The sequence below is a fragment of the Argiope bruennichi genome, chromosome 5 (assembly GCF_947563725.1).
Source record: "Argiope bruennichi chromosome 5, qqArgBrue1.1, whole genome shotgun sequence".
Classification (NCBI taxonomy): Eukaryota; Metazoa; Arthropoda; class Arachnida; order Araneae; family Araneidae; genus Argiope; species Argiope bruennichi.
This window is the reverse complement of record NC_079155.1, coordinates 128862347-128887568: the sequence shown is the minus strand read 5'-3', so window position 1 is coordinate 128887568 and position 25222 is coordinate 128862347. Positions and strand designations below refer to the sequence as shown.

Sequence of the window (25222 nt, the reverse complement as noted above, 5' to 3'; positions counted from 1 at the left end):
TAAGAACATTACTGTTATTTTAAGTCAGTACAATAGCAGAAATTCAGTTCTCTCTCTACCTCCAAATTATCAAAAACTATCTAAATAAAAACCCACACCCATCGGAATCTTATTTTTAAGCATCTCAACAATACAACATGCACTCCATGATAAATATTTGAAATCGCAAACAATTTTGGAATCTTTTCCTTCCCTTTTTGAAATCTCTTAGAAATATGAAATGTATTGTATTTTACTTCATTAAATATAATAGCAATATATTACACTTTCCATCTACTAATTAAAATATTTCAGCCATCAAATTCAGAAGATTCACTTTACAAGGTCTTATGTTTTAATAATAATTTATTTATATTCTTATTTTTATATAATTATTTATTATATTTATATTATTTAATATTTTTAGATTTCAATTTTAATCGCTTTGTGAAAAGTAAATGTCAGTATTTATTCCTAATTTTATTTCATGTTATATATAATTAAATTAGATGTTTATATATAATAAAGTTTAAGCAGATGCTTAGTATAAATATTGCAATAACAAAATAACATTATGAAACACAGATTCCTGAGCAATTTTATTAGACAAAGCTTTAATATCTTAATATTTTATTTCACAAAACTTATATTTATAATGCAATTATGCAAATATAATTTTATTTAACTAGCTTCCGTTGCAACCATCTCCCTGGCACCATAATCTGAAGTATTTGCCTAGTATAAAATCCATTATTGAAATGCAGCTGCCCTAAAATAAAACTGAAATTACCTAAAATCAGTTTTAATAATCATAGCAATATTAAATTCCATAATTTGAAATCTTAAAATATTTTCATTGATAAAAATCTTTATTTTTTATTTAAAATTTTACTCTTAAGATTTTATGAAATTGTTTTTCATAACTCAATAGCCAAGTTAACCCATTTGAGATGGATTGCACATCATATGTCATATGTATATACATATTTGGTATAATATGTATATACCAAAAAAGACGGACAGCACCCATTGTGAGCAAAGACAATGAACAGAAATTATCAGTTAGTATGAAAAAAGTAGGCTCACATGGAAAAGCAGCAAAAAAACTTGCACTGTTCAGAATAGGTTAATATCATTGCTTAATTTACTGTCTTATCAAAATAATACAGCAGACTCGAAAAGAACCATGTTATACAATAAAATAGTGTTCATACTATTTCACTAATGGAACAGTTACTTTGATGATCAGCTTGTTTATCCAGAATTTTCAGTTTTTTCAACATTGAACTATAATATATAGAATACAAAGCTATGTAAAATTTCTGCTTTATGTTTCACGAGACTGAAAAACTTGAATGAACAGAAACTTAAATTTATACAAATATATCACTTCAATTCTTGATTTTGAATATCATCTTTTCTATTAGTACAAATGAATCACTTTTTCTTATTCCTGCTTTTAAAATAAAGAATGTTAATTATAATTATTAATTAATCCAATAAATTTATAAATGAAAAAAAAGATAAAATAATTACATTACTATATATAATAGATTAAAGAATACTATGATTTTTTAAAAAAAATAATGAAATAGTTTGAAAAAGTAAATTTACAAAGCATATGTAAGCAAAACATAACAAACCATTTAAAAAGAGTTAACTCGGAACTTTTTGTGAATAAATTTTTTTAAAAACAAAATTCAAAATGCCTGAAAGTAAGTAAAGTTTATTTTAATTGCAAAATTAAAATGAGACCTAAATCTTTTAATTCGACAGCAAAGTAAAGGCCCACTATTATTTTATAAAAAGGATAAATTTGAAGATGGTGATTGGAAGTATTTTACTTGGGGAAATTACCAAATGAAGAAAAAAGAAAATTCTTCATTCAATTGAAAAATATACAATGGTGGCCAAAAATATAGACACTTTTGAAAATTATGTTTTCGAACTTTGCATGCTTATAGAAAATGTTACATTTCACAAAATGCGAAGTCTTGTATATCATTTTAAAGGGAATTTAATACTAATTTCAATACAAAAACAAAATTCGTCTATTTGCAAAACAAATAAGTTGAGCGGCAATAATTATCGAGATGCGTTAGATGCTGATGACAGCAGTGTGTTATCAGTACTTAGTAGGGTAGTTTTTACTTTTTATTACAGCTTCATATTGATATTTCATTGAACCGACAAGAGTTTAAGCTTTTCCTTCATCATTACATGATGCCAGGAAACAAGCAGGAGTATCGCCTCAATTAGTTCTCTTTTATTTCATGGACACCTCATTAGTACAAAAGTTTTCAAACAGTGTCAAACTCTCAATGGGATACAGGTCAGGACTGTTTCCTGGCTGTTGGGAAGGTATAAGTTTTGGCTCTAGGCTAGTGTCGGGTTTTTTTTTTTTTACATTTAGTGTCCTATTGATAACATGAAGGCGACCATTACCATTTGCCAGCATACACGACTAAATCATAATATTAAATAAGTTCTTCACAGTTGCCTGAACACAGTCAGGATGTAGCTCTTCGGCTATTCTACCTCTTACATATTTTCGTCCATCACTACCGAATAATAATATAACTTGTGACCACAGATCATCAGTCTAATTAATGTGTTCCTTTGCCCAAAGTAATCTTTTTATGCGTTGCTGTAAATTGAGATAAGGCTTTTTTTTTCCCCCGAGGAATTCTACCTCTGAGTCCAACATCTAATAATTTTCTCCTGATTGTTCTTGAATTGACAGAAAAGCCAGCATCATTCATTGGGCTTCTGATGACATTCTTCTATTTTGGAGACAGTGTTTTTATTCTTCTGTCATCAACAGATGCGGTGCACCTTTTTTCCAGCTTTGTTTTTAATTGAATTTGTTTCCTGATATCAAACAAAAATTTCAACTCCAGATGTAGTCACTGAACCACCCGTTTTGTAATTTCAGCATAGGAAGGACCACATTCTAGTAACACAAGTACTCTTAGTTTTCTTTTTAGGTGTACAATCTATTCTTTTATTTGATATCCTTGATTTTTGAATAAATATTAGAAATATTTACAAAAATTCCTACTAATTCAAAAGTTTAACAAAATTTCTTACTAATTTCATTACATAAAAAACAGTTTTCCTTCTACAGAACAAAGCAGATTAATGACTTGTTCCAACTTTAAGCCTGATGTCAGCTGTTGCTGGAAGTTATTAACATTTGATTGGTTCCCAGAACAAGAATAGTGATCTGTCATTGAAGTTAGAAATCACAATCCACTTCGTTACTTTGTTTTCCAGATTTAAGTATAATTTTTTTTATATTGCAAATATTTGAAGTTTGCTTTTAATATTGAAATCAACATTAAATACTCTTTAAAATGACATGTAAGAATTTGCATTTTGCCAAACGTAACATTTTGTATAAACATACAAATTTAGAAAAAAGTGTCATAATTTTAGCCCTACTGTATATTCAGAATCATGCGTGCATATAGCATCAATCTATGATAAATTAAATTAACTGTGGAGTTAATATATCACAGAAAGAAAATATTGATAATCATAACCCTAACAGTGCAAAATGATATTGTGATTAAAATACCAGATAATACAATAAAGTTAGTTTCACATTCATTTATAATAAAACAAATATTGTTGCGAATCAGAAATATATATAATTTTAAAAAATTAAAATTGAGAGATAACATAGTAATAGGTAATTGACATAGTTTAGAAGGAAATTTTTGAAATTTTATGATGGTGCTAAAATTATTTTTTGTGAAAATATTTTTGGATGCCTCAGAGAAACTTTATTTTTAATTAACTAATATTTCTATTGTTACCTGGACTTTTAAAGTGATTAAGTGATCTTTCTGTGATTTTGAAGAGTACACAAGACAAATTTCATGAAAAATGGACAAAAATGCGATTTTGAACAAACATTATCTGCTTTACTAAATATAAATAATCAATATAACATATTTAACATAGAAAAAAAATCCAGCAAAACTTGGTTCCAACAAATGTCAAATTTGTATTTTATGGTTTATTTATGCTTTGTCAGTAAAAAAAATTCCAAAAAAGTTGAATGTAGTGCTAAGATTTGACAGGTTTTTGACTATGATCATATTAAAAAGGTACTCTTATTGCCCCTAATCATTGAAAAGCTTAAATGTCAATTATATTTTGTTGGCAAGTTTTGCCAAACTTTGGTGGCCTTTTGTTTGAGACCACACAACAATGTACTAAAATGGCCAAATAAATAAATAAATAAAAGAGCCAATGTAATATACTCTTAATGCAATCCACACGTATACTTCACACACCCTCAATAAAACGTTAAGGAAATCGAAGTCGATTGAATAAGATTCAGGCTAAAACAGTTTTGTGTAATCATGACTCTACATAACACTTTCACAAATGATTATGAAGCAATGTGATATAATAAAAATAAATGTTGAATATCTAAATGTAAATTTTAATGCAATTAATTATTATGAAATTATTCTAAAAGGACTTTTTGGAACTGGGTAATCAAACCTATCATACACATTTTTGAAAATGCATACAAATATTTTAATAAAGATAATTTAATAAGATGCACATATTTTAATAAAGAACAAATAGTTATTTCATAAAAAATATATTTATTTTGGCTTCAGAAATTTAATTTCTTATCCCTAATTTCTGGAAATAATTCTACACTTCAATATAATAAACAAAGAAACCCTTCTAGTGTACACAATTGATTGAATCAATCACATAAAGCAAAAAATTCTTTCAACATAAATTTCATGTTGTGTCTCCTGAAACAACTGAAAAACGTCCCACAATACCCATTACTAAGGGCTGCATTTTCAAATTGCAAGCAACCACAAATTCTTCTGAGAAAAGAAAAAAGGTTTTCTCAGAAAGTTACAAGCTGTAGTCACAATGACTTACATATAAAAATCTGTTGGAAGCATTTTATATTTAATAATTAAATTAAAAAAAAAAGTTCAATTTACAAATGCATAATAATTTTTTTAAAACATAATTTACTGTAGAATTACAAAAAATTTGTAAAATATCTTTGGCTGTGAAATAATTCATGAAAGTTGAAGCCATTTACTTGGTTTTAATTGTCATTTTATTTAAAAAAGTAAATGTGTAAAAATTGTAACTTTCATTTTCAGATATTTGTAGTATGCTTCACATTAAATCCAGACATGTCATTTAAAGAAAACGTCTTCAATGTGAAAACCTCTTTAGTGCATAGTAAAGTGCTAAACAAAAGAGCTTTGTTGGCTTACAGGAGATAATTTTATAATTCAAAACATTTTTGAAATATCTTTGGAAGAGTTATATAAATAATTTTCTACACAGTTTAAAGACCATTTTAATTTGCATCTAAGAACATTGCGAAGACTTAAGAGTACTTTCTAGCTGCTTTCATTGAAGATTCTAGGTAGTTACGGAGGAAATCCCGATTGTTTATTGATTCTACAAACTGCATTGAGAAATAAAATTGATTTCATGATAAAACAATAAAACTATACAATATTTTGGGCAATATTACACAGTATTGAATATACTGAATGTTGTATTAACAACGTCATACAGTACTACAAAGCCACTGGAAATTTAAAACTTAGCATAAAAAATATTAGTTTTAGATTCATTCATTTTATTTGATAGTTAAAACTAAAAAATTTCCGAAATAATTTTTTTTGATGAAGTCTAAACACTGTATAATAATGTACAATATAATGGGAATAATACAAAAATAAAGTATGTTAAAAAACAATAATCAATAATGCTGCTAATTCTACATTTAATAACATGATATAACAGGTTTTTTTATACGTTACACCTGAAATCACCAAACATTCTGGAAATCCTTCCAAATACCTTGATTTTTTCTTTTTTTGGTTTTAAAAAAATATCTAAATTTACGTTTTAGTTATTTAATCAAAGTAAAATAAATGCCAGAAAAACAACAAACCACAATAAAAAAAAATAATAATAACTTAGCCTTTGAACAATTTTTTCATTCCAACTTTCATTTATGTATAGAAAGAATACCAAAGTTATTATTAGTAAGAAAAGTATCAAGAACTGTGAGAAGTAATCCTTAGTTTAAAGAAAACTTATTTCACATTTTGCTTAATATTGAAATTTCTATTTATATAAATTAGATTAAAACTAAAGAATGGTAAATTGTTTCATACATTATATTTTAAAACCCGACATCCAAAATTTATTCCTATAGCAGATATAAGTTAAGAGAAAAAATTTTTCTTTTTTGACATCAAATTAGCACAGAATTCCAAAAAAGTCATTAAACTAAAAGAATAACCCAAAATAATCAATTGGAAGTACACATTGCTTTCTACTTAGTAAAACATATCATTACCACAATCAACAAGAGTTCTTATTTGTCTAGTAGATAAAATCCCGATTTTTAACGGAAAATCTTTTTTTTTTTTTTTTTTAACTTAAAATAAATGGAAGACAAGAACACAATAGATATGGATTAAAAAAATAATCAAGATATATTACAAAAATGTTTGTTATTTTTCATATAATAGGTTTTAACTGGAAATATTTTAATAGGTAATTCTTGGAAACTAGATTGTACAATATTGGAGCCCAATATCAATCCAGTCTTACATTTTACAGTGATTTAATATTGTTTTTCCAATTATTACAATATACTGTGCTACTTGAGCACAGTATATTGTAACAGCACAAAGTTTGCATAACAAAAAAAAAAAAAAAAAAAAAAAAGGCACATTTTGCAGTTTTTTAAAGAATCCAGGGGAAAAAATATCAAGTACTTTTCTCACAACCTTGAGTACAATAAAATAAAATCTTAGGAGTTATCAAGGATTTTCAAGATCATAGGACCCTGATTATAAGTACAACCTTGTCTTGTGAAAATGAATTTAATTTCAAGCCCCCTCCACACTAATGGTAAACTTTATACCTTATGGGTAAGGGAATCAGCATGAGAAATGAATAAATCCTATCACACCAATTGATAGCCATTCCTCTAAATAAGCTGGAATGTTGAAATAGAAATGTGAAAATATTGATAGTATATTAATGTTTTAAACTTACTACTGTTTCTACCCAGTTTATTACATGAAATAATATATTAAGATTTGTTTGCTTCTAGCTATAACTATACATTTACATTTACTACAAACTGCAAAATAAACTAACTATACTTTTTATACTACAGTATTATTTTTAATCATTCATATAATATCAAAAGATGTGATCTTCCACATATATCGAATATTCAGATGATAGATTAAAGACTTTTATTATGATCCATATAGTTCAATGCTTTTCCCAATTTTGAATGAGGCATTCGTTGCTTAACATTGTGGTAAATATTGGATGGGATTTTCTTTATTTTTAAACTATATTAAAATAAAACTATATGGGAGAAAGGTATCATTAAATTTTAAATTATCCTAAAGGTGAATGACATTATATGAGATTGAAATGCATTTTGAATATCTATATTTTAACTCTGAGTGACAAGATTTGAAATTATTTTTAATGCAATAAAAAATGACATTTTAAATGCTTTATATAGTCCCCCCACCCACCAACCCTGAAGAAATCCTTTTAAAAGTTTAAGTCAGTAGCAATAGAGGTAAGATTTGGTCTCGGTGGAAAATCAATTTTCACCGACAGCTGAAATGCAACATTTTCCCTTGGACACATTTCAAAAGTAATCACATGAATAAATTTTACCCCAAGGTAAGATACATAGAATCAAAGAACAGCAAACTATAATAAAGATGAATGCATCAATTTTACAATTGTACTTATTATCTTCATTTTACTGCCCTTTTCTATTAAAAATTCTTTATTTTTGTGCATAACAGAATATAATTTTAATTAAATAAAAATTTGAAAGTTATAACGGAAATTAAAAATGGGTGAGGTACTGATGTAAATAATATACGAGAAATAAAATTTTAATTACATTTATTAAGAACCTTGAATAAGGAGGAATTAAATGGAATATGGTTTTAAGGAGTGGAAAAAGCAAGGGAAGGAAGCCACAGTTTAATGTTAATCGAAATAATAGCATATTAAAAGAAGGTTTATATTTGTATACAGAGAAAACAAACTATGATCTAGAATTTAGCTAGAAAAAATTTATATATTGGGGGGGGGGATATATAACCTCTACTTATTAACTGTAAGTCACATAAAATTAAGGACTTGGGCGAAATAAAACACATTTGTTATCATGACATAAAACATTTTTGTTATCGTGATACACATTTAATGATTACTAAACAAAAAGCATTAAATAGTAAAACTACTTTATTTTTGCCAATTTAAGTATTTGGGCATCAATTTCTGCAGATTTTTCAGTCATCAGTTTCAAGGAGCTAATGGCCATAATCCGTAGCAAATAAGGTAAACCATTTCTGTATGACCCAACGTAAAATTATTTCACTTTAATTGAACATATGCGAAAATATTTCCGATATAGTATTGAATGGATTAAAGGATGAATGTGATGCAACAAATTTTAATGCACATCAAAACTCAACTTTAAATGATTGTTCTTGAACTAAATAGTTTGAAATCAGTTTATTTTCGGAAATTAAATTTGACGTTTTCGTATTTGATGCGTCATCTTTTCCTGTATTCCTTTTAGATACTAACTCCAACATCAGTGATGACTTCTTTGAACTGGTACATGCTTTCCCATATTATTGAAACTTATTATCCTCTTACAAAGGGAGCAACAAATGCATTTTGCAGAACTTCTCAAATCTATTCAGCAAAATCAGGATTGATCTTTTTTTATCCGTCCAATTCCTATTAAATGAGATTTTGAGACGCTCATTGTTTTAAAAAAATTCTCTAGTCTACTTTGAATAAGCTCACAGTTTCTCAAATAATAAACCATTCAATAAATTCAATATAGTAAACTAATGATCTCACGGTGAAAGAACAACTGTCACGAAAATCGAAAGATTTATTCAGAAAAAACGGGAAGAGAAAGGGACTGAGTTACCATATTACACTATCTCGAATGGTATTGATTTGTTTTTAGAAGCTATGAGTATAATCTTATATTCTTGCAATCTTTAGAGATCGACATTTTCTAGATGGGAAAAAAATAACTAAGAAACTTTAAATTCCCAGTATTTTCTTGGTGCTCCCAGTGGCATGGCATATCATCTTTTCCTGCATTCTGTTATCCAACATCAAAGATAGCTTTTTTGAAATGGCAGACAGTCTTTAATGTTTTTCTCTTTTGGCACAACTAGCAATTGCCTGTTTTCCTATATTACTTAGGCTTATCCTCTTACAAAGCAAGCAGAATGCAACAAATGAACTTTGTGGAACTTTTCGAACCCATTCAACAGAATCAGGATCGATTTTTTTTTTTTTTACCCGTCCACTTCGTATTAAATGCGGATTTTGAGCAGCTGGTTGTATTTTTTGTTTGTTTTGTTTTAAACATTCAATAAATTCAAGTATGGTAGACTAAACACCACCACGCTGCTTTCACAAAATGAATGTTGCCTTGCTCCAGAGAAATGTATTCCTTTCTTTCATGCAATAAGAGAAGTCTCGTGCATGCTCATTAGTTGCAATTCAGGAATTTCATGGAAAAAGAAAACTATCCTGCAAATCGAAACTGAACTGATTTATACAGAAAAAAAAAAAAAAAAAAAAGAGGCGATAGTAGAAAAGGGGTGAGCTTCGCAATTGTGAATGGTATTCTTTCGTTTTTGGAAGCTACGATTACGATCTTCTATTCTTTATCACATTTTTTAGATGGGAAAAATTTAGGAAACTTAAAATTCCTTGCATCCCCCTCCCCGTTTTTATAAAAAAATTCTAATTTCATGCATTTTCCAGTTTTCTTTAGATGATTTATAAATTCTCTGAGTTTTCCCATTTCTTTCAGATGATTTTTAAATTTCCAGGTTATCCCAGTGGCTTGACAACCCTGGTATATGAGTTGCACTCTACAGGTCAGGCCATTTGACTTATGGCTAACAAAATTTGGGATATGTTTTCTTTGGAGGATGGGAATGTGTACATCAGAGATATTTTAAATTTTAATTAAACAAAAATTAAGCTGGATTTTGACGATTTTCCTTGGTAACTTACAAAAATATTATTGCACAGACAGATTTTAAAGCAATTTTTTTAATTTTACACTGGAATTAAATTTATGTTTCAAAATTGTTTTTTAATGATACCAATTTATTAGCTATGGAAACTTTTGCTGAATATTGGAAATTAAAAAAAAAAAAAAAAAAAAACTTTTTGTTTGATTTACAAAAATAAATTACAATGTTGTCCAGAAATTCAAATTGTTTTTTTCCACCTTATTTCATCAAATACTTAATCATATTATTTTTCTCCAACTGTTAAAAGCTAAAGATGATGGATTTTTTTTTTAATATCTAGTTCAAAAGATAAATAAAAAATATTTATGCTTTTAATAGCACTATGATATATCAGTACTGTCTCCATTAGAATGCTTCACGTAGACTATAGAACATGACTTAATTAAGATAATTAAAACAACACAGATTTAATGACAGACAATTTGTCAGAATCCTGAACATGAAGTTATAAAAAAACGATTTATACGAAATAAAATATAAAAAATATTCCTGATGAACTTTTTTTTTTTTTTTTTTTTTTTGCCTGAGTTGACTATATTACCCATTTATTTTATAAATTTGGATAAATAAAAATTAAATAAATTTAATTACAAATTAAAATAACCAAATTATGTGTTCATTAGGACTATGACAGCTTAACACTAGTCTCCATCAGAAAGATTCATGTACTCACTAATTAGAGCATGTGCAGGTCAATAAAATAGTATGGCTTTAATGCTTGAAATTTTGGGAATTCAAAATCATAAAAATTTATCTTAACAATTTCACTGGAATTACGTAAAATCAATAGTTTGGTGAAACAGCTGGTCACCAAATGCAACTAGCATACAAATGCTTATATTTAATATTACACAATTTGAGTGTTGCTTGGTGAGAATATTTTTATTTGCTTGCATCTTAAAAAAATAGAATACATAAACCTCCTATAATATCGATATGATCAACTGGAAAATAGATAATTCTTTATTAAATACATTTGCGCAGAATTTTAATACCTGAAATGAATATCAAAAGTTTAAAATGTAATTATCCTCCTATTGAGAATTGATTCATCCTGTAACTGGATGACTTGTTAGCTTCAGCCATATCATCATTTCTAGAAACCTCTACTTTTTTCCAAATGGAGATTTAACAATAACTAGGTTATTTTCTACCGGCAAAATGCCACTAACAAAAGTTTTAACTGACTTAGTCACAGCAACATTTTCTTTGAGTACTTCACAGGCTAAACTTAAAATTATAATCATTTAATACCACTTTACATAAACTGAATTGATATAAAAAATAATACATACACAATTTCAAAAAGTGTTACAAGAACAAACTAAAAGAATATAACCTAACCAAAAAATATTTTGAGAATATACATGATGTAGAAAAAAATCATATCAATAAAAGAGCAGATATGTTAATTATTATATTTTTGGCAGAATGTGCATTTCATTCCACTTGAACATAATATTAAATAAATGTTAAAGAACTTTTTTAAGGCATTCACTGAAACTTAGTATTTTTTTGTAGTTTTCAGTGCCATATCCAAATTTGTGATAAAACCAAATATATATTTTCTACAATTTCGCACATTAATAAAAAAAGTAAATGTGAATAATAATTTTCCCTTCCAAGAGAGTTTTTCCCCCCTTCTTCCTTTTCTTTTTCCCTTTTAAACTACCAGAAATGCTCCACATATGGAATTAATACTAAACCATATATTAAGTTCTAAAAATATAAAAATATTTTATTTCTAACAAAAACATATACTTTATAAAATTTAGCATAAATGGAAATATTGAAAGTCTGAATATAACTTATTTTTTACAAATATAACATGTTAAAAAAAAAGATAAAAGGTGCTAAATATAAATTAACATAAATAACTTACATTAACAGCAAAAGGTGGTAATATTGAGAGAGGAGGCTTGTCCAAAACAACCAACCTAGGAAAGAAAGAAGAAAACATGAATACTAAACAAATCTACCAAAAATTTAAACTGATATATTTCATTTGACTAATTAAATGAAAAGAAGTTTCATTCACTAATTTCTACGATAATAAACGAATTTATTTCATATGTTATTTAATGTTTATTCAGTTGAACTAAAAATGAAGCATAAAAATGTTTTAAAATAAATATTTGAATAAAAGAGAAAGTCTAATGAATATTTCCTAATTTATCTAACATCTACAATGCAAATTTACACAACAGAAAAAAAGTTTAAAATACAGAAAATTATACTTATCATTTAATAAAATTGTTAAATATATTTTAGTTCCATTTATGCTAAATCAAAACATATTTTTAGTAAAATAAACACTACATTTAAAACTGTACAATAAAGAGTTTCAAAGAAATTTGAAATTATTAGTAAGAAATGTAAAGTTATCACAATTAAATTTCCATTGTATTACAAAATGTAATGTAAATCAAAATGAAATTTGGACAATGGCATTTCAGACCATGTATTAAATTTCGAAACAAATTTTTCTACAAATGAACACAACAGGTCTGCATTCATTTCATAAAAATAGTGAGAAAGCTGCCATTTGGATGTGACAGAAGCATTCTCAATAAATGCCCGAAGTTGCACAGGATAAGATACGTAAAACAAGGAACAGCTGTTAAGAGAAAAAAGGTTGAACAAACTAGTATAGGCGAAAGTTTATCATGATAAATATGGAAAAGTGCACTATCCATCATAAAAATCATCATCAGAATCATCATGGGCACAGGGTTCACAGAGTCCAAGGATTAATTTTTTTAAAGCACTTGTAAAATGTTTTTAAAGAAATAATAAGAACAAACCTCAAAGTAGTATTTTTTAAAATTTATTTTTTATTATAGAGCTCTGAGTTCATTGAAATAAATTAAGTTGAATATCAACCAAGTAAGTGCCCACTTTTATACAAATGCATATAAATAAAAATATAACTGTTCATTCAAAATCGATGATCTCCGGAACTTCTTCAACAATTTCTTTTATATTTTGGTAAAAGTTGCATTTGGCAGATTTTTATATACTTATTACATAGATGACACACATATAACAGGTAAAAGCATTTTTAAAAAATGTTTTTGATAATGGAGTCCAAAAAATGATGCCATGTAAAACAGCACCATCTGTTGGAGGTAAAAGCAACAGATGCTAAACTAATCAATTTTAATTAAACTAATTAAATTCCATTTCACTGTTTCTGATTGCATTGTTAAATTGAATTTTCAAAAATTTTAATGTATTTTCATTTTATTTTAAATACTTTGACATTTCACTGGAATTCAGCTGTGCATATTATCATAATGTTCAATGATATAATATGTGCTTAAATCAGCGATGCAGACATCGACAAGGATTTGCATGAAGTTATGGCGAAAAATATGATCAATATACCTTTCGGTACATCGAATCTGATTTCAACATGCATGACAGACCAGAAATGCTCAAAGGATCTGTTGAACATTAGTATGTAACACAGTTACAGGAAATGATAAATATCCTTTACACAGAAGATCAGCAGAAGAAAGCTACTGCTTCGTTTGATTTTAAAATACGTCATAAACAAAACTATAACATGGATGATCTTTTGCATACACAATCAAATATTCTTATGCAAATGTTTGAGTAAAAAATACATTTGCGAAAAATTATTCAAATTATCAATAACGGTCCTGGAGAAATCTTCTTAGATATGTTGTGGCTTGAACTTTAACAGATAATATCGCTTTCTTTATATATTTTTATTGTTTGTTTGATATTCAGTTTTGTTGTTCAAAAAAAAAAAATTATATGGTTGTTAAGAGCTGTAGTGATTTTTTTAAAAGTAAAATGTGGATAAAAAATTATTTAAAGTAACGGATTTCTAATTATTACGATTAATTTGGAGTCAGAACCAATAACTGGTGACCCGGGATTTTTATTTTAAAGTCAATAAGGCTGAAGACAATAATCGAAGATACTACAAACGAGCTGCGCAAAATAAGTGTTAAAATTCATCCTTTCAGTTTTGAAGCACAATTTAAAATAAGTGGAATTTTTTTGGTGGAAACCAAATTTAACTACTTAGTGTCACAATTAAAACCCAAATATGTTGAGAACATATGGGATATTGTAGCAAGTAATTCCGCAACTAAATATTCAGAATCCAAAACAAGGCTTCTAGATTTATTTAAAGAAATAGAAAGTATTGGAATTAAAAAACTTGATTGAATTGTATTTTACTGTGCCCCTGAGTTTGGCGGCAATATGGTAACCCAAAGAAACAATCTTATACGGCTAGGATAGAAAGCATAAATATCCTTTTATGCAAATTCACAATATTTAGTAATTTAGACCATTTTATTTGCTTACAAAACTAAGAGCTAAAGTATTTCAGAATGGATACCATCATAAAATTAGCAAAACAGCCAAAAATTAATAACAAAAGAACATGCTCTAATTATTTTTTTTTAATAGAAAAGAATAATAGTGTTTAAAATTGTTCAGACTATAAAAAATTAGTTTAGCAAAGGGCATTTTAACATTTTACATTTTGAAAATTTAATAAGAGCCTGCTTTTTAATCTGTATACAAAAATAAATAAAAACGTTGGCTTTAAAAAATAACAGGAAAATTGGTTACACATTTTATAAGGAAATAAAAATGATTTCACAGTATGAAATCCCATTACTTATGCAAATGTTTTCATAAATAACAGAAATAAATTCACACAGCTGCAAAAAAAAAAAAAAAAAAAAAAAAAAAAAAAAAAAAAAAGAGTTAATATATTTTTTAAAAACTATTTTCTGAAGCTGGCATGAAATAGGTCCCACTGTCTTAAAATTTAAAAAACATTCAACAATCAGATAATCTTATTCAGTGAACTGTTTTAAAGTTTTGAATTTTAAATTAAAGCAAATAAAGCATTTTTTTAATCACACCATTAACACGATTAATGTGATTCAACAATGAAGAAATGACAATATTTTATATTTCGTTACAATAAAAACCCATTGTTACAAATTATATCCAAAATTAATTCTCCAAATATTACTGAAATTTTTAAAAAAATGCATTTATTTAAACAAAAATCATATCATTGGAAAGTCACCTTCTAAAACTTTTGAAATGATGTAAAAATAACTTTGGTGCGATAGTAAGTTTTGATGTTATGGCAAAAACATGTTAAAGTTCTGTTTTTAATTTTTACATTATTATAAATAAAATATTGAAAAATCCATTCTTAGTAAGTCTCAAATAACCGAGAAGCAACTTTTGACCAATTTTCATGTTACTAACTTCAATAGTTTGTGCTATGCATTGCTCTGTCAATCAGGATCTGTATGTATAGAAAGATTTTTAAGGGAAACAAAAACAAAAAGATATTTGTAAAAAATGGAAAAAGAGAAGAAAAAACCGCTATTAAAATTACAGAATCTGAGCCCTAAAGATTTGCTTCCCCCCTCCTTTTTTATAAAAAAAAATTAAATGGTAGATTTAGAAGGATTTTGTATAAACTAAAATGTGTCCATATTGGTCCAACAAACAAATTTTCAAATAGATAATAATAATAATAATATTAAAAAAACTGTGAAAGAAATTATGATACTTGAAAACCTATGGCCTCAGGTTAAAATTTCATCATACAAAATTTTACGCAACTGACTAACGTAATTGCGCACAGTAATGAATTAAATTGAGTATAGTAAAGTAAAATCATTTTAAAAAAATTGTTCAAAAGACTGCTCATAAACGACATACTGGTGAGAAAAATGATCGAATGCGTAAAGGACTGAAGAGGCTTCACGGTAAATCTTTTTCAAGGAGCTTCGGCAAGTACCAGGCATTACTACAGAACATTCGTCTAAGTAAATAAAACAATCTGTCAGATTTACCATACACAATTATAAAAACTTCATGAAAAATAATCGTTTATAGGATGGACAATTACACCCTTTGTGCGATTTTGGGATTAGCACTTACATATATCTATAATAGTTTTGTAAATAGCATGTTTTGAAAAGTAATAATATGCTGTACCATAACTTAGTTACTGGGAAGGGAGGACTGCTGTGGCTTGAACTTGTACAGAACTTTAAAATAACAGTTAATATTGTTTTACGTATTTATTTTTGTTTTGTTGTTTTTGAGATGGCAACAAAAAGATATCCAGTTTTGTTGTTCAAAAAAATATAAATTGCATCTGGTTGTAAAGAGCTGCGATTCGATTATTATTAAGTAAAATGTGGATTAAAGTTATTTAAAGTAGTGGAGTTCTAACATTACTTTGGAGCCAGGACCAATAGATATGCCAAGAGAAACTGGTAAAACTTTCCTAATTAGATTGATTCTAGTAGCAATTTCATTCTAAAATGAAATTTCCATTTTTAAATTGTCATGCAATTTATAGAAACTCCCACATGCAATATTTCCAAAGCATCCAGCATAAGAAAAGTATTGCAGATATTCAAATTTTTTATTCTGAATAATGCACAATGGCACATAAAAATTTTCAAAGAAATATCAGACCATTAGGGAATGCATTAATTCTGCTTGCAGGAGATTTTAGGCAAACATTGCCTGTAATTCCTTGATTGATACCAACAGATGAAATATTTGTTTGCTTGAAATACTTTACTTTGTGGCAAAGAGTACATTAACGTACACGTTGCAAATAACTACAAATATGTGTGTCCAGCTATAAAACAATTTAATACATGAGATATTCTCATATCAATTGCCATGAATGTTGCCAATTGAATGTTGCCAATTTATCTGTCCTTAGGATGAATTTCATTGTCTCATAATTTCTGGAATTTAGTGACAAAACGAGAACTGGTTGAAAAAGTATTTCCCAATATTCAAACCAATTACAAGAATCACAAATGAGTGAGCGAGTGAATTGCTGAATAAGTAAGCTATTCTTGCAGCCAAGAAGACATTATGAGCTAAATAGTAGTATTTAGTTTAACCTTTAAATTGAGGCTGTCACTACAAGCCCACTGACCCTAATGTGAAAACAGGTGAAGTGACTAATCATTCAACAGAATTTTAGAATTCCATTGCACTTACTAGAATTGAAAATTGACATGAAAGTTATCAATCAAAGCTTTGCGACGGTCATGGCTTGCAGTAGAGAGAATAAGCAACATCGAAGAAGAAGCAACAATCTTAACAGGATCTTTCAATGGTGAAGATGTCCTCATTCTTCACATTTTAGTGATTCCAACAAATATGCCATTTTAATTTAAGCAATTGCAATTCACAATTCAAATGACATTTGCAATCACCATCAACAAAGATCTGGGCTAATTTCTAGATTTGTGCGATTTAGATGTAGATATGGATTCTTCTCACATGGACAGTCATGTATTGAGCATTCAAGAGTCAGCAAATCAAAAAATCTTTATATCAGCACAGACAAGAGAATAATTAAAATAATGTATACCAAAAAAACATGAAATTAATCATATTAGAAATATTTGCTTTCTCTTAATATTATTTTCCATTTAACCAGAATGAGCCAAACCACCAGGTCGCTGGGTACAGATAGCATAAAAATAAATTGCTACTAGGAATTATTAAATATTTTTCACTAACATTGAAACTATTTTTTTTTTTTTTGTTTCACTTAACAAAACTTATTGAAAGACTTTCATAACACAACTTAAATTATTTAATTATACTACTGGTTAGTAGCCTAAGAAGGAAAAAATTATATTGCTATTTCATTAGCATTCACAATCCTGGAAGAAGGAAAAAAAACAGTTTAAAAACCATAAGTGAAAGTTCTTGAATGCAATAATAATAATAATTTATTAAGCATGTTAATAAAAAGCTGTTTCTTTTTTAGAGATTTTCCAAATACTTTTGATCCATTCAATTTTTTCCATTAATAACTTTCCCAATTTATTAGATTTATAGTAGTGAAAAGTCTCTGGCTTGTGAAACAAGTGCATCAGCTTAATATTCAATTTCAATGATTTTCTTTTCAAAGAGAATTTTTTTTTTAAAAATCATAGTATTTTTTATTATGCCATTGACAACTATTTCTTTTGCCATCTACTTCCCCCAAACTAAATATTTTAATGAGCTGATGTTGCAATATTCTCAATTCTTTAGTAATGTTTGCTGAGTGAATTCTGCTAGACTGCTTTGTGCAATCATAGACTATCATGTTGTAATCACGCTGTAAAACATGATATTTTTCAATTAATTCCCATTTTAATATTTTAACACCAAATCCTCTTTCAATAAATGCATATTCATGAGAAAGAATGAATATTTTCCCATCACTCACTGCATTTTTTTTTTTAATTTGTGATCTTCAAATAAAGAATTTTTAAAAAAATCCTCATCAAATTTCATTTTCCTGACATGAAAATTATCAAAATTAAGTAAAGACAATTAGATTAGGAAATCTATAAACACCATGAGAATAGCATCTTCATACCATCTCATCTTTTCTGATAAAAGCACAACACAGAACATGATTCATTTTTCACTTATTTATTTTCTGCCAAAACAACACTTCCAATTGATGCAAAATTTAATGAATTCATTTTGCATTCCAACATTTTTAAAACAAACTGACAAAAGCGTACAATGTTATTGGATATTACTTTTGTAAAATGCAAGTCTTTCAATAATTTGTACCTTCTTTTGCCTATATTTACTTTATCAATTGCAGAACAAGGTACATTGTCAGAAAATCATACTGGCATTAGCAATTTAATGAAGAAATAATCTCAATTGAAAAATTCTCTTTCAAAACCATAAAAAGCACAACAGTTTTCTAACTTATGTATATCATATACATAATAAAAGCAAAAATGGGTCATCGCTGAAACATTTAAAGAAATTGCCCAGTAATTACTCACTCTCACTAACAGCTTTTCCCATTTATTTTATTAGTAGGGAAAATATCCTGGTATGTTGAATAAATATATTAATTTTATTACAAATTTCAGTAGCATATTTTCCTAATTTCTTTTTCCATAAAGAGATGAAATTCGATCTGAACTTTCTTTATGCCATTGGCAACTATTTCTTTAGCTATCTGTTCCTCCAAAAAGTAGGCAATTTTTTTTAATGGGCTGATATTAACTGAGTGGATCCTGACAAACTACTTTTTATAAATTTGTCTTTATATAAAAAATAAAAACTCACCCAATCTTATTTTCCTGAACTTAAAATTTTTCCAAACTGAGTAATGATGATTTGATCACAAAATATGTACACTCCATGAGAATGGTATCTTCAATTTTGTTCTTTCTGAATATATTTCATTTTTTTTCACACTAATTCTCCACTAAAACAATGTTTTTTTAATTGAAACATAATTTATTGATAATCTATTCATTATGCATTACAACATTTTTAGAACAAATTACTAAAATTCATGCTTGAAAAGCACATAACATTATCAGATATTTCTTATGTGGAATGTAACCCTTTCAATAATTTATTTCCTCTTAACACTTGCACTCATTATTGATTGCAAAACTTCACACATAACTAGAAAAATTGAACTAGCATTAACAAATGACTGAAGAAATAATTGCAACTGAGAAATTTTCTTTAAAAATTTTTTTAAAGCTATTTTCTATACCAATGTATATCAGATGCATAAAATAGCAAAAGTGAATCAACACTCTGATACATTTGAAAAAAAAAAAAAAAAAGGTTTAATATGTTTTCTCACGCATGTGGAACTAGCAGAAAATGCCTTTACAAGATGTTTTATGCAAACATCTTAATACAGGAGCTGTCACCCCTCTCACTAAAAAGTGAGGACTTAGGACAGGGCCAGGAAGGGCACAATTAATTTCTGTATTTTGTGTTTCATAACATAGCCAGCATTTTTAAAGCTTTTTGGTTCCACAGATAAAATCAAAATTTGCCATTGATCTACAAATTTAACAAGGATAACATACAAAATTTCACTTATTAGGATTGTCACATTTTTTTAATTAATCTGAATAAACAGACTGATACATGATGGATTTTGATCAAAATTTGATACAGATCTATACTTAAGTTGCAAAAATTGGGTGCCAGATTTTACTGACATGGCTCTTTGGATTTGTAGTTACAGCATTCACTTCATCCAGGCAAACAAACTGTGGTGGTAACATTATAAGCCAGTTAACAACTTCCAGAGAAGAGTGTACACTTTTGTCTAATGGCTTTGGTACGGCTTCTGGCCATCTCGTGAACCTATCTATCATTGTTAAACAGTAATAGTTTCCTTGAGAAGAAGGTAGAGGGTCTACAAGGTCCAGGTGCACATGTTCGAACCTCTGTGATTGGTCTACAAAATTTCCTACTGGGGTTTTAGTATGGCAAATTACCTTCGATTTTTGACACGGGATGCAATGCTTAGCCCAATTGTTGCAGTCTTTTCGAATGGAAGGCCAAATAAAACGCGATCAATTTAATTTTGAAGTGCTGCAAATGCTAGGATGAGATAAATTATGTAGTGATGCAAAAATTTGTTGATGAAATGATTAAGGAATATAAGGTCAAGCTGTACCTGATGATACATCACAATAAATGGGAGTTTCGCAATTTGGAAAAGCAATTCTTTTAAATTGTAATGTTTCAGAATTATCGATTAAATTTTTTAATTCAGAATCAATTTGTTGCGCTTGTGCAATTTCGTTATAATCTATGGGATTTGGCATATTTATAGCGTTTATCCTAGAAAGTGCATCTGCTAAAATATTCTCTGAGCCTTTTATGTGGTGAATATCGGTGGTAAATTGGGATATAAAATCTAATTGTCTAGCCTGTCTCGGAGAGCCTTTGTCTAAGCGTTGTTGGAAAGCGTACGTTAACGGCTTATGATCCGTAAACAAAGAGAAATTTTTAGCTTCAAGCATATGCCTGAAGTGTTTGATGGCAGCATAAGCAGCTAATAACTCTCTGTCGTAAGCACTATAGTTTCTTTCTGCTGGGGAGAGTTTCCAAGAAAAGAATGTGAGTGGTTGCAATTCTTCATCTACTAATTGAGACAATGTCCCTCCGATTGCAAAGTCTGAAGCGTCGACTTGTAAAATTAATGTGGCATCTGGTTTTGGATGTGCCAATAAAACAGCATTTGCAATTAATTGTTTACAATTTTGGAATTCTTCCGCTTTATCTGACCAGTCCAATTTCGTTTTATCATTCTTTTTCGCACCTTTTAAATATGAAGTTAAATGTACCTGATGTTTTGCTATGTTAGGTAAAAATCTACGGAAGAAATTTAAAAAAAACCTAAAAATCTTTGAAGATCCTTAACTGTTTTTGGTTGTGGATACTTAAGAATTGGTTCAACTTTATGGGGTAAAGGTTTAGTTCCTGAACTAGTAATTAAATGACCTAAGAAAGGAATTTCTGAGATGCCAAATATGCATTTTGAAACATTTATGGTTAGTCCATATGTATTTAATCTCTCCAGTACGATTCGTAAATGAGCTTTATGCTCTTCTTGACTGGAACTAAATATTAAAATATCATCCAAATAAACATAGCAAAATTTAATATCTCACAGGATTTCATTCATGAATCACTGAAAAATTTGTGCTGCCCCACATAGTCTAAAATTTAAGAATGTGAATTCAATTAGTCCAAATGGTGTTGCAAAACTTTCTGTAATGAATTTTGTTTAAAATTTGATTTAAAAAATCTATTGTTGTGTTTAGAGATAGACATAATTTCCAAAAATCTATTTTTCAGAAGTTTGATTTGCTAGAATAAGAAAAGAACCTCAAGCTTGAACTTTTTTTGACAGTTAAAATTATTTTTATCTTTTGTTAAGAGTAACAAATTATCTTCAAGTAACCTTGGTCCACCATGAACATTCTGCCCTACTTTTATTTTTGAAAATCATTGTATTCACTTTTGAAATTCCATAATGAATTAAAAACACATTCACATAATAATGAAAAAGTTATAAAATTTTTTGCACAAAAATCGTTTACAGTGAAAATACGTAAAAAATGATGATGAATCATAATTAAAAAATGATCTGCAAAGGTATAACTATATGAAAAAGTGTAACAAGCTAAAGTTACTGTTGAAAACTCACATGGTTTTACATGTGACCCTAAAATCCTTGTCAGTTCCAATTAACTTAGAGTCAAGTCAATGAACGGGTTTATATTTTCCACATATTTTCAATATTTTTCTACCTTTTCCATAGACCTCAGATTTATCGGCAAGGAAAATAATATACAATAGGGTTAATCTAGCAGGATGGGATATTTTCCCCTCCTTTAACAAGAAGAAAAATAAGCACCTGAACAAAAAAAAATAAGCATTTATAAATCCCTCATATAAAAATCATTAAAAATAAGTAATTTTTAAGGTCTTTTAAAGCCTTGAGAATTATTGCAAAACCTTGACTACTTTTTTATTACCAACTAATTTTTTATTTACTCAAAGTCATAAATTGAAAAAAAAAAATGCATTTAAAAATGTTATCCTATGATTTCAAATGATATGATAACGATTTTTAGAAAAGAATGGTGAAAATAAAATTTTAAAAAGCGACCCCCCCCCCAAAAAAAAACAGCTGTTAAAAAAAACTGTGAAATAATAGTGTTCCCAAATTTAATGACCATCAGAAAATGCATTTTGACTTAATATTTGTGTTAAAAAGTTAATTTCAAATTTTACTTTAACCTCTTTTTTTTCATTAATTTTGATTATTATAATGCCATTTCAAATGCTAAAGCAGCAATCTTAGAATAGAATTTGTTTCAATCTGCTAATAAAAAATAAATTTTACTTATTTTTCAATTACCTAATAAAATAATTTTCTGGGGCTGTGAGTATAAAACAAAATTCACGGAGGAGTCAAGTTCCGATAAACCTAATCAGAATATCTTGATATTATTTACCACTGGATGAAAAAGATTTCAAGTTCTGTATAATCAGTTTGAAATAATAACTAAAGAGCGATGAAAGGATTAAAGAAGAATTTCTTGAGGAAATATTGATTTCATTGAAAATGATAACTAAGTAAAATAATCTCTCTTTCACCTCCCCCCCCTCGTCTGCCGCATTTCACACATTCATAACAATTCCCAGCCAATCATAGTCAACTGAAATGCAATATCCTAAATCGCCATATTACAATCTATGTCATTTTGCAGTATTTGGTAAATTAAAAAAAAAAAAGTTTTGCTAATGATTCTACTTGCATGTTGATGTGAAAAAATGTTTGGGAGAGGGTAATAGTGCGGAAAAAACATCTGTTCAGAATTCTAAAAGTGCAAATTTATCAAGATTTATAGAATCACTATTTAAATTTTGGAAAATGATAAGTAAAGAAATGAGAAACCATCACAAATATAGATCACATGCAGAAAAACTATCAAATTATTTTTTTAAAAAAACTATTATATACATATATCATTCAATTAATTTATAAAAAAATAAAGAAACTTACTCATTCCATAAAAATTCAAATGTTTCTTGAGAGAGAGGCAAAGATTCTTGAGAAGAAACAGTTGCAGTACCATTTTCATCACCCATTTTCTAGAAAAATTGGGGAGAAAAAATAAAATCAATCTATTTTTTTTAATAACTTTCCATAAAGAAGTAGGAACTCACCTATTTGGAAAGTTACTGAAAATCAGTGAAAACGAATATAAAATATCAGAACTAAATATAAAAAGCACTTAAAAAATAATCAAGAAAGTAAAATTATCAGATTTAAATGACGAGGGGAAAAAACTAACTAAAACAGCAAATTTACATCAGAAATATATATATGTAAAACATGCTTTAAAGAAACAGTTGGGTTCTTTAATAATTTTTATTTTTCATTAATTCAAGGAAATCATTCCTTTTTTTGTTTTGTCAAGATTTTTTTTTTTTAAATCTAAGTTATAATGAAAGCAAAATAGTGAACCAGATAGAAAAGCAGAGAACAGGAAAGATAGAGGAAGAGTGACGAGACACAATAAAGTATTTGGTACTAATATAATTTTAGAAAAAATAGTCAATTCAACAATTTGGTTCCATGGGTAAAATAATAGTCTGCATTACAGTGAAACTGGAGCTCCAGTGATTATAAAAATCGCTTTTGGCACATATATTAATTAGAAATTATATTACACACACACACATATATATATTTAAAAATCACAATTACAACCAACTTTAAGGTAATTATATTTTCATACAGTTCCTGAAATACAGAAAAATACTTTTTCAACCCTGAAAACAGTAATCAATTTAAACTTTTATGATATTCATCTAAAAGCTATTATGAAATTTTACCTTATTATTTGTGTAAGAAGATAAATCATAAAATATAGACAACATAATGCATTGCTATATGTCAATTTACATAATATACTTATCTTTATTGCATTTATAATTACAAAACCAACCAGAATAAGAAAATGAGCAAAATTTTAATAATGAGTAGAAATATATGATAGTTTAATAATGAGAAAGAAAACTGCATGCTTGCTAGCATTCTACAAGGCGAACACAAAGCCATAAAATTTAACATAAATATACCTTGGTAGGTGGAAATGAAATCTTAGAATTAATTCCTTAATTTTAGTAGCATCTTTTTTTTTTTTTTTTTAAATTTTCAATTTGTGGCAGAATTTTTCACTGATGTTATATTCAGACTGGTTATCATTTTTTGTACAAATATTACAGCATTAAACTGTACAATGAAATGCTATTCATTTCTTATCTTTGGAATGATAAATTTTTTTATATTTGTTTAAATTTGTATAATATCTAAATAAAATACTCTAAGATTAACTATGCAAGAATACATATTCATTGTTTGAAATAATTACACTGATTATTTTCTAAAACATGTTTCTATTCAACTAATATGCTGTTACATAATTCAAACTTATTCATTTTTGCTTCAACATAAAATTTAAATCTCAAATGAGATAAGATTGTAAAGGGGCAGCTACATGACACAGAATGTCCAAAAGAATTTGGATTTAAAAGCTGATCACTCTTTTCAGCTTTATACTTCCTTTTTACATATCATTAATGCTTTTCCTGTTGCTAAAATATCTCCGCCAAAATACTACAAAAGTTACGACACTTATTTCCTATACATAATTTTGATTTAGTATTATGCACATTATAACTCA

The 25222-nt window shown here is 27.6% G+C and overlaps 1 protein-coding gene across 2 annotated transcripts in view; it reads right to left on the bottom strand.

The window, feature by feature from the left end:
* The window catches only part of LOC129968511 (cellular tumor antigen p53-like), a 66916-nt gene that overhangs the window by 28573 nt on the left and 13121 nt on the right, over positions 1–25222 (bottom strand). For both annotated transcript variants that reach the window (XM_056082478.1, XM_056082479.1), the window contains 2 exons: positions 23536–23624; positions 12007–12061 (listed from right to left, as the gene is read on the bottom strand). In XM_056082478.1, coding sequence (XP_055938453.1) covers positions 12007–12061; positions 23536–23621 — 141 coding nt within the window. In that variant the 5' untranslated portion in view covers positions 23622–23624. The remainder of the gene's footprint in view (positions 1–12006; positions 12062–23535; positions 23625–25222) is intronic.